Source organism: Penicillium brevicompactum (genome assembly GCF_028827555.1).
Source record: "Penicillium brevicompactum strain IBT 35665 chromosome Unknown utg000002l_segment0_segment0, whole genome shotgun sequence".
NCBI lineage: Eukaryota > Fungi > Ascomycota > Eurotiomycetes > Eurotiales > Aspergillaceae > Penicillium > Penicillium brevicompactum.
In genome coordinates, this window is record NW_026623205.1 from 1,482,337 (window position 1) to 1,494,006 (window position 11,670).

An 11,670-nucleotide genomic window follows, 5' to 3' on the forward strand; every position below is an offset into this window, starting at 1 on the left:
AGTCGAATCTCCGCTAGCCCGATTAGACTATCCACTTACTCTACATTGGGTAAATTATGCAACTACTGATATTTTGATGCTGTATTGTTATCTTACGCGTATCTCATTGCGATCTATCAGTGAATGTAATTTGAAGCAAAACGGAGCACAAATAAGGTTATGGACTTGGTGGGTCAATTTGGGAGTATAAACTATATATTTTATACATGGACGTGGTTAACGAAAACCCACATTTATTGATACAGCCCTAAAGCTTATTCAATGCAGAGCCAATTTGCTCAAAATCTATATGATGAGATAGCCCTAAGCTACGTATTTACGTACGCATTAAATATGTAGCTAGTTGGGTTAATAAATGCTGTTCATTAAACGACATATTGTGGTGTTGTGTCAATTGTACGGCGTTCAATAGCAGGTATTGCCAGACTTGATTTACCGCCTTCCCAATGAGGCTTTAAAGCAAAAGTTCGCGAACTTCGAATCGAATTCGAATCGGACTAGGATTCGAATTCGTACGAACCATTATTTTCAATATTTATTCGAATCGAATCGAATCAAGCAAAAGTTCGATTCGATTCGATTCGTGCGGAGCAGTAAGGTATATGACATAATTTTACGCACTAATCGCGCATGGAAGAATGTGGACCCCAACGCGGGGCCGACGTTCGAATTGGCAAAAGTTAACGATCGCATTGGATACCCGGATACTTGGCCTTCAGAACAGTGGACCTGATCTTGTAAGTTCCTTGGAATATTGATGTCTTACGCGTAACGCAGCAAGCAGAGACAGCCCAGAACCCAACGTGTGGGTGGCTAAAGGCACTCAGACGTGTATATTAGGTTTGGAAGTGCTTCGCCATTCTTGCGAACTAAAACTTTTTCTTTGTTGCGAATCTATGACAAGTATACTCTACATTTTACTGAGAGTGTTAGTCCGAATCCTCGAAGATGGAGTATCATGTCACACAGCGTCTTTCCATAAGCGTCCAGAACGATCTTCCGAGGGGCAACATCGTCATCAAGAACACCATCACAATCCGGTATTTGAAAGATAGATATCACCGTTCAAGACTGAAACTGGACTAACTTTTACTCGGGAAAAGTGGTCAACCGTACGAAAAGAGCGAGATGCCTAAGCTTTTGTCTCCCGAAGACGTGGACAAAATAATGATTCCACATTGTTGTTGTTCAGAGGTATGGATTGACTTATTCTTCCAGAGGGATACATGAGCCTATATATACAGCAATGAGCCAAGTTGATTGGAAATCAACTTGGGTTGTCCATATTGATACCTCGGACTTAATTCCGACGGTGCGGCTTGGTTCCTGATCTGCACCAGCCTCATGTCACAACATTCCCCCTCAGGATCGCTTTGCTGGCAAGGCGATACTGGCTTAACGCTGTGCAGGCAAGCCTCGGTAAAACCACTCAAAAACCTTCGTGGGAAAATAAAGTGGGAAGAGCGCCTGCGCTGTCACGTTTGTTGCCTCTGAGTCTCCGAGGCTTCGATTCCTAGAAGACTACAGAACTTGACAAAAGCCGTAGGTCCCAACGGCTTGGTGAAACCGTCAGCGGCTTGTTCCTCAGTAGGAACATATTGAAGACCAATCTCGCCAGCATTCAGCACTGCTCGCTGATAATGGAATTTCACGTTGAAATGTTTGGTCCGTTTGTGGAACTCGGGATTGCGCGAGAGGGCAATGGCGGACTGGTTGTCAGCCATGATGTTGGTGACTGGAGACCGATACAGTTGCGTTTCGGCCAGAAAGGTGCGGAGCCATTGCAGATGCAGAATGGCATTGTATTGCCCGATGTATTCGGCATGAGTTGTAGACGTGGCTACTTCCCCCTGTCTCTTGGACGACCAGGAGACCGGCGCACCCGCAAGTTGGAATACGTACCCGGACGTCGAGTAGGCTCCATCAGTGACGACAGAGCCGCCAAAGTCGGCATCCGTGTATCCAATCAATTGTCCGCTGCGGTATGTGATGCGATGGTATTGTGTGGCTTTGACATAGCGAAGCAATCGCTGCAGGGCGACCTGGTGGTGCGATTGCGGCTGAGACGTGAAGCGACTCAACGTGCCCAGCGCAAACGCGATGTCCGGTCGCGTTCCAACCATCAGATACATCAACGAACCGATGGCGGTTGCAAATCGTGCTTTGGCTTCCTCGTCTGGAGGTGCTTCGTCCGGATGATGATTCAAAACTTGCTTGGGATTCATCGGGGTAGTCTTCGCCTGACAGGTTTCCATGCCAAAGTCAGACAGAATCTTTTGGATGTACTGGTGTTGGTGAATAGAAACACCTCCGTCGGGATGATAGTCGAATTGGATTCCGAGGAATGAACGCGGAGTTCCAAGGTCGTTCAATTGAAACTCCTTCTCCAATGCTTGTTGCACTTGTTTGATTTCGTGCGAATTGGCTGCCGTAATGAGAAAGTCATCGACATAGACACAGACCACGCAATCGGATTTGTAGAACACGCAGTTGTCCGATTCTGCCATGGTGAAGCCATGGGCGGCCAGCACACGGTGGACGCATTGGTACCAAATCCGCGGGGCCTGTTTGAGTCCATACAAAGAGCGGCGAAGCCGGCATACGTAGCCTGGCTCTTCGAATCCTTCGGGCAACTCCATGTAGATGGAAGAGTCCACGTCACCGTGTAAGAACGCCGTGACGGCGTCGAATTGGTGAAGCTTCCATCCGCGTAATGCGGCGCTGGCAATGATGCAGCGGACTGAGTCCATACGTGAGACAGCAGCAAACGTTTCGTGATAGTCGATGCCATGTTTCTGTCGATATCCTTTGATCACCAATCGCGCTTTGCGCGTTCCGTTGACTTTAGTCTTGAAGACCCATTTGCAGCCAATCACATGGTCTCCGGCGGGAACGTCCTCTCGTCGAACCTTTTCCCATGTTCCGTGTTTGAGAAGCGACGCATATTCTTTCTGGATGGCAGCCCACCATTCCAGCTGATCTGAACCCGACACAGCTTCCCGAAAGGCCACCGGGTCGACTTGCCTGGCCGGTGCGGGATTCAATGTGCCTATCGAGTATACCTTGCCTAATGACTCTAGAAGACGCCGTGAAGGTCGTCTTCTGCGGCCATAGACGGAATAGCCGAGGTCCTGTGTGGACTCTGCTTCCTGTTCAATTGGATTGACCGGTGGAGGTATTTCCTCCCCATGCTGAGACGGCGTTTTCTCTTGCTCGGATGAAAAGGGCAAAGGCGATACCGGTGGTGTCGGCAGCCCATTAGCCAAGGAAGGTACTGACGGAAAGACCGATGATGGAGGAGCGTTGTCCAGGAGGTCGTTGCCTGATTCCCCCTCGATGAGTGGCGCCACAGGGGTCCTCTCATCGAACTCGACATCACGGGAAAAGACAGTCTTTCCGGAATGGATCTCATACAGTTTGTACTGGTTCGGCTCACAGTAACCTAGCAATCGGCACTCGGACGACCTAGGTCCGAGCTTTGCTCGATGCTCTTTGGGAATCAACACCCATGCGCGGGAGCCAATCCGTCGCAGATGCAACAGCGAGGGCGGCTTCTCGTAGATGATTTCGTACGGGGTCTTCTTCTGCAAAATTGATGCTGGCGCGCGCAGCTTCAAATAGACCACCGTGTCCACAAGCTCGGTCCACCAGGAAGGAGGAAGGTTCGCATCAGACAGGAGCGTGTTGATCCGCTCCCGGATAGTGCGATTCGTGCGTTCGGCCAGTCCATTCTGCCCTTTGCAGTATGGCGGCGAGGTGTCAAACTCAACTCCCTGGGTCTCGAGGTGTGTTCCGATCGGCAGGTATTCTCTCCCATTGTCGGTGAGGAACCTCTTGATCTGGGCGCCGAACTGTCGGTGCACCCAGGCCTCAAATAGTCGGAACTTCTGGAGCGCTTCATATTTCCATCTCATGGCATATGCCCACGAGCCACGAGAATAATCGTCAGTAAAGGTGATCACGTACCTGGAGCCATCTTTGGCGATCGGCATCTCCATGATGTCCGAATGGATCATTTCAAAGATTCTCGTTGAATGCAGACGTGGCCGTCTTGCACGGAAGTTCCTCTTCTGATGCTGCTTACCCGACATACACGCTGGGCACTGCGGCGTTGCCAGCAGCTGCGCCTGCGTTAGCGGTCGGTACGGAGTGCCGGTCTGCCGGAGGACCACCCTCAAGTCTCCCCGGTTCAGATGTCCCATCCGAGCGTGCCACAACGCTTCGGAGTCCTGGTCCACTCCTTTGCATGCATCTTCTTCGAGTATCACAGCTTCACCACCGAGTTCAGAGGTTGACGCTGCGCATTCTGCGTCACTTGACTCCTGAGGGTCGTCGACTTCCATGGCCACCGCCTGCGGTTCCAGGGAATCTGCATGGCCATAGGTCGTCGGCGCCCTCGCCAGTTGGACTCGCTCTCGGGATCTTTTGCTCACATGGCACCGCAGGATCAACAGATCCTCCTCCGCATGGTAGGCAGTCCCCACGGTCCGTCCTCGGCGTTGCACAAAGACGTTCTGCGGGTGCGCCACCACCGAGTAGCGGTCTCGCAGCAGCTTCGGCACGCTGATCAGGTTCATCCCGACGCGTGGCGCGAAGTATACATTCTTTAACACCAGGGGTTGGTTGAACTTCCCCCGGAGCGTGAGCTTCACCGTACCAATCCCTTCGGCTTCCACTGGATCGCCCGCCGTGTCCAGCATCTCGCGGTGGGGCCGCAGACTGCTGAAGCAGCTCCGGTCCCAGCAGATGTGGCTGGTGGCGGCCGAGTCCAGGATCCACCGGGGTTGCGGTGCGTGGGTATAGAGGGTCGTCACCCTCGCCCTCACGATATTGATCCTCGGTCTCTTGGAAGTCGGCGGGCCCTGCCGATCTTCTCTCTGGCTTGACGGTATATTTTGCATGTTGTTTCTTGGTGAGCCGGAAGCACTCCGTTCAGCCTTCAGGGCATGGTCCCTAGGCGGGTGAATTTCGCGCTGTTTCTTCCAGCACTCCGCGACCGCATGGCCGCGCTTCTTGCAGTAGGTACACTTCTTGGGGTTTCTCTGCACTGCATTGATTGACGGTCCTGGGACTCCCTGCGAGGGCACGGGAGACTCTTTTCGTCGGACCGTCTGCTCGGCGTTGGACAGCCGATTTCCGATCGTGGTCGGGTTGACCGGATCCTTGTCATTCTGGATCGCATCCACAACCAGGATGTATTCCGGTCCGATCTGCGTGAGCAGTATCGCAATATGAGTCTTGTCACCGATTGATCCTGGAGCGATGGCATTCAATCGATGTACGAGCAGCCGTACGCGATCAACAAAATCACGTGCACTGGCGCATCGTTCGCCGGTTGTCTCGCGAAGTTGAGCAAACAGTTCGCAGAAGGTGGCGAGTTCCATTCGCCGGTACCGTTCTTCAAGTTCATTCCAAAGGTCACGGGACGTCTCTAGTCCCGCGACATGAATGCTGATGTGGGGGGACAGGTACCGGAAGATGGTGTGGTAGGCCTCGGCTTCACGGCGCGACCATTCACGGTGGCGCTCGAATGCCTGGACCTCCACTTCGAGGCGCGCTTCAATGGCTCGCTGCCTCACCGCCCCATTGAGGTGGGGCTCCACCAAGGGGTGGATGTCCGCCGTAATAGGTTTGGCGTACTTGAATAGACAGTCGGGACCCTGAAGGTCGCCCGACACGACATCCCAGACCTGCCTGGCTTTGAGGTAGGAGGTCATGAGACGTTTCCAGGTCGCGAAGTTATCGCTTCCCGTCAGAGGTTCGATGGCCGTGACGGCTCGGTCAGGAGAGTCATGGACCAGAGCAGACATAGTGATGATTGCGAAAGCGGGGTAGATATATAATCAAGGTAGATGAGATGATTCTCAGATGAGTAGAGACGGCACCCGAGATTATGCTCTCGGGCTCATAACCTGTTGTAGTTCAAAGATATGGATTGAGTTATTCTTCCAGAGGGATACATGAGCCTATATATACAGCAATGAGCCAAGTTGATTTCCAATCAACTTGGGTTGTCCATATTGATACCTCGGACTTAATTCCGACGGTGCGGCTTGGTTCCTGATCTGCACCAGCCTCATGTCACAACAGAAACAACTGTACATGTAGCCTAGTAGCCTGGTACATGAACCTTATTTCGAAACAGTAATCACAACGCACACACGCTTTGACAGTGAGCGGCACAGCAAAAGTTAGGAAGCTCCTCTGGATTACATAATATTCCGCCGTCTAAAAACTGTATACCACATTCAGGACTCAGGACAAGGCTCATGACTACCTAGCCCACTCTTCATAATTCAGTGTTCACATTTGTGCAAAGGGCGGCTTGTTTCCGACTAGGGTAAATAAATCAAATTTTCAGAATTTTAAACAATGCCATCGGCTCACCAAATATTTACCTAAATTTACTGTATCTACAAACCGGCTCCTCAAAAATTTCATTTTATTATGGACCCTCACGTAAGGAGCCGGTTAGTTACCGCCTACGTAGCAAGAAAAACACCGGTGACAGAATATATCAATTATCTAGAATGAAGTCGATATGTTACAGGCAGAACAGTCGAAAAATAAAACACAATTTTATTCAATACAAATAAGTAATGTCGTAAACACTCTCATAAATGTAAGATAGGCCAAAATTTAGCCAGGTTCCAAAGTCCAGAAAGATATATTCAATATTTGAATTGAGTCGCCGAGCGGGCGCTCAAAAAGCCACTGTCCCGCGGCTCGAACTAAACTGTGAAGGGCTGAAGCAAGACTTGATTCAATCTAACTAGGCCAACATGCTGTTTACAAAAAGCTTGGAGAAGAGAAGGAATGGACGGAACAAGCGGAACTCCGATAGAAGAAGCGGGCTAGGCGGTGGCAGAACGGAAGTGCGGGGAAAGGGCTGGCTATATACTGTAGCAGGGCCATAGTAAGAAGCGTAACCCGTGACATAAACAGTGCATATTGTAGAAAATCCGTAAAAAAGCAGGACTTCGGTCAAGGTCGGCCAAGTGCATGACCGTTTCAAATGGCAACGAAAGTAGATTGATCTGAACGCAATTAAATCGATAAAATCGTGTAGAGATGAATTGGTTCAAAGTGAGGAAATAATGGCGGGCGGTGAAACTGTGGCCGAACCTTCAAAGAACGATGCCTTTAAATGAGGGGCGTGTACGGAGTAAAAACGTTATAGAGCTTGGTGGAAGTGGGCACCCACCTGAGCGACATGTTGCGACGTGAGGACACTACGTTTAGTCATCTCCCTGGCTGGTCCCGCTCAGCTGGAACCCGGGTGGGAGTAAGGTAGGACTGAAAAGATTGGCTAACCGACAAGGCCTTCTCCACCTCAAGCGTAGGTCCGTGCATTGCCCCCAAGGTCTCGGACAAGAAGTTACACCGTATGTACAGTGGTGTTTCATAAGTCTTCGACCACCTCCGCTCCACCGCCTAGTCTTCCGCTCTTAGCGAGAAGTTTGCTGGCATAGAAACGGCCAAGAAAGTAGTTCCAAGGTCATTTGCTGATTGGTGCCATACAAAATTAATATTAAGCTCTATCTACCAACTCGAACAACTATATATGAATGCGTAATGCGACAAATATGGAAAGTTTAAGACTGGCAAAATATTATGTCATCACCAGGGTGGTCGAAGACTAATGAAACACCACTGTATTTCAACCTGCTTACGAGAAGTCCGCGTCATTCCGAGCCAGTTAAAAGTTTAAGAAAGTTTTTCTTTCAGAAAAAAGCTGGAGAGAATTCATTGAACCGATAGGAAGCCAGAAATGCCAAGTACGCACAAATCCCTCAACTATTGCTATTACAACAAAGAGTATACTAGCGATCTTGCTACCAAGGGCATTAATTAAAGGTCATACTGAGAATGCCAAGCCGCCTCGTGTTTGCACGACTTGTTCTTGTCCGTCTATTTGCTGCTATGGGCTTTCGTCGTAACGTCTGATACTGCAATCTCACCACAGCAATGCCATCATTCTACTCTTGGCTCCTAGATTCCCAAGTTCCTTGTTATCCGCCAATTTATGCAGAATTCCTGGTCTGCCCCAACTCTCCTTGGTGTAGTCAAAATATAGTGCTAATTATAGACAGATCACCGTGAGTACGCTCGTGCTATGTAGCTCGTGTATCATTTTCGGGCTTCACTGCCTTCTGTACGGCCGTTTTGAACCTACAGAAAGCGAAGAGCTATATGCAAGACTTGCCCCAGCTACTCTGGAGTCCATGATGACAGTAATCATCCTCGACATAGACGTCGACATGGAGTTTCTATGGTTGTTTACCGCACTACTAGCGGGAAGGATGTGGATCTGGATAGGGGAATGGAGGGTCGAGTCGCTCTATCAAGCGCGGGCTCTACGAATGCGCACCTATCTCCGCGTGCTCGCTGGTCTCGTATTATCCTTAATTTTCGAGATGTTCATGCTGAGTTACATTTTCCGCGCCACACAGCAGCTCGACAAGGCAAGGCTTGTAACGATGTTCAGTTTCGAGCATACAATCTTGTCGATATCGGCAATGTCAACAACGCTGTCCGCCTTTTCGCTACTTGAAGAGGCTTCCTTGAAAACCCCCGTACAATCAATCCCGGGGCCCCGGTCAGCGGACCTCATGGTCGCGGGCGGAATTGTTACACCAACGGCTACGGATGTATCGACGGAAAATGACCGCGGTCGTCTAGACATTGCAGCCGACGAACGAAGAGACGGAAGGCGACGGATGATTTTCCTTCGCGCGATAACAGGTAGATACTGCTACATTCACGAACTGATCAGTTCTGTTTCAAACCTGGCGTTGCTAATATACTTGGTAGAGTGCGCCGTGCTATCTGTCAGCCTATCCTTCTGTCTTGTCTGTCTTGTCTCTTATAAGCGCCCCATCATCACTAGCCATATATTTGCCACTTCCCTCTCGCTCAGAAAGCGCCTACGTGACTTTTTTAAGTACCAACGGGCACTTCACGCAATCGACGGGCGCCATTTCGATGCGACAGCTGAACAGATAGGGGAGGCAAATATCTGTTGTATTTGCCATGAGCGTATGTGGCCGTGGCAGCAAGACTACGCTGTGAAAAGACTTAATCCAAATGGAGACGAGGAGACACCGCAATATGCACAATCAGAGATGTCTCGAACGAAAAGGCTGCCTTGTGGCCATTTATTTCACTTAGGCTGCCTCCAACAGTGGTTTGAAAAACAGGCAGTTTGTCCACTGTGCCGAGTAACCGTTTATATTAATTAATGACGGTCGGTTCGTTTCAAGGTGGTCTGCAAGGACCAGCTTCCCTAATAGTGAAACGGGGGTGAAACGAGGGTGAAACGGAGGTCGATTCCGCCCAAAAGCAACTCGCGACCAGTCATCGTGTGGAGCTACTCTGACGCTGCTTCTCCCGTCCGGAATCAATCACGATTATCGAAGCCCTCTTGCGACCAATACATTCTTTAAGCTTCTCGCTGTGCGAACCGTGTGTATGGGAGCGGGCCCTATATATTCTTCACAGGTCCCTCTTTCTTCCAGCCCTATCTGTGCAGCGGCGTGTATTCTCGTCCAGCGCGAAATTTCTCTTTGCGCATTCTCCTTCATCGCTGGCTGGACGTTCAGCCCGTTTTGACACGCCATTGTTCAACAACTTGGCCTTTAAGCGATCGCTCCGATGGACAGCCTCCCGAAGTGCAGAAGCCCTGAACATTATGGCATAAACGCCAGCTATATCTATGAATACTCAAGGGGAACACAGGGGCTTGATGTTCATCGGGACATACTCTTCACAAGGATTGTTGTCATTTTCATCATCTCCATGGCTCTCATTATTTTGTGCGGCCGAATTGCACAATTATGCTACGCTTATCTCCGTCAAATCAATTCCGTAGCAGCAAACAGAAGGCAACAAGCATTCTGGAGCATTGAAGACTCGCCAGCGTGGGCAAACACGAAGAAACATCTACTATGGGCACCGATGGGCAGGAAGAGACACAACAGAGAAATCCAGCTCTCTTCTGCCGTCAATGTAGGCACTCTACCTTCCAGATTTCAAGGCATCTTGATTATGCTATATTTTGCAAGCCAAATTGCTTACTGCGGCCTGCTGGATTATAATGGAAAAATAAAAGCAGCGATCTTTGCTGAACTTCGTGCACGATCGGGAACGCTGGCTGTTTTGAACATGCTGCCTTTGTTTATTTTAGCTGGCCGAAATGACCCATTTATCCCACTTCTACGCGTGAGCTTTGACACTTACAATCTGTTTCATCGATGGTTTGGCCGTATCGTGGCGATTGAAAGTGTCGTCCATACTGTCGCATGGGTAGTCAATGCATTTGACGAGGGTGGTCAGTCTGGTATGCTCGAACGCCTTCGCACGACACCGTTTTTCACTTGGGGCATGGTTGGGACTGCTGCCATGCTCTTTCTCTGCCTGCACTCACCTTCTCCAATCCGTCATGCATTTTATGAAACCTTTCTGCACTTGCACCAGCTTGCAGCCTGCTTGACCCTTCTTTGCGTCTTCCTGCACCTGGATCTGGATGGGCTCCCTATGAGAACTTGGACGGTAGCCGCTACCGCTATATGGTTTCTCGAACGATTCGCCCGTCTCACCTGCTTGATCCACTTGAACTTTTCGCTTAATGAAGGCACAACAAAGCTAGTCATTGAAGCTCTCCCTGGCGAGGCCTGCAGAGTCACATTCCACCTACCGAAACGAGTCCTGCTTAGGCCGGGTAGCCACGTATATGCTTACATCCCAATCATCTCGCTATGGATGTCACATCCTTTCTCCGTCGCTTGGGTCGAGTCAAGCACCCGTGCGATTGCCTGTGAATCAGCGGGAATGCATCTGAAAGCTCGCTCAATAAACGCATCGAGTCTCGAGAAGCAGGCAATAGTGGATTTTGAAAAGCACTCTCCTCGTGACTCTCAGCTGACGTCTGTGTCCCTTATTGTGTGTGCTCGTCGGGGTATGACGCGCAAGTTGTATAACAAGGCCGCCGTAGCGCCAGGACAAACCCTCTACACATCGGGCTTTATAGAAGGCCCGTACACCTGTCATACCTCCGATGCAGGGAGTTATGGTACCGTCATACTATTCTCAGCTGGCGCAGGTATCACGCATCACATGCTGTTAACGCGCGATCTGATCATCCGCGCCTATGAACGCCGGGCAGCAACACGGCGCGTCTGCCTCATCTGGTCCGTCCGTAACACGGAATATCTCACCTGGGTACGAACTTGGATGAACCAGATCCTCCAGCTCCCTTCCCGCCGTGAGATCCTCACGACTCTACTGTTCGTTTCCAAGCCCAGAAATAGCGAAGAAATTGTTTCGCCTAGTTCCACCGTCAAGATATTTCCCGGGCGATGCTGTCCGAATGTTATTTTAGACCAGGTGCTTCCCGAGCGAGTGGGCGCCACCCTAATCTCGGTATGCGGCCCCGGCGCCTTTGCGGATGAAGTGCGGGTCGCCGCTCGAATGAAGACGGGAAGAGGCATATTTCTTGATTTTGTCGAGGAAGCTTTTACGTGGTAAATTTTACTTCCGAAAATACAATATGCGCTGCACAGCGGTGCTTCAAATCTAACTTCGACGCGCAAAGCCCTAGCGAGGGCGTTTGTGGCCTTATATAACGATGTTCGCATCACTTCGGAACCGAGGAAGACCGGGATACCTCTT

The 11,670-nt window shown here is 50.3% G+C and overlaps 1 protein-coding gene across 1 annotated transcript; it reads left to right on the forward strand.

Annotated features, from left to right (window-relative positions):
* Positions 1 to 10,164: 10,164 nt before the first annotated feature.
* N7506_003275 (ferric reductase family protein) lies at positions 10,165 to 11,526 on the forward strand (the record flags this gene model as incomplete). The annotated part of the gene is made up of 1 exon (XM_056952570.1): positions 10,165 to 11,526. The coding sequence occupies one exon, from the start codon at positions 10,165 to 10,167 to the stop codon at positions 11,524 to 11,526; it is 1,362 nt and encodes a 453-aa protein (XP_056814262.1).
* Positions 11,527 to 11,670: the final 144 nt, after the last annotated feature.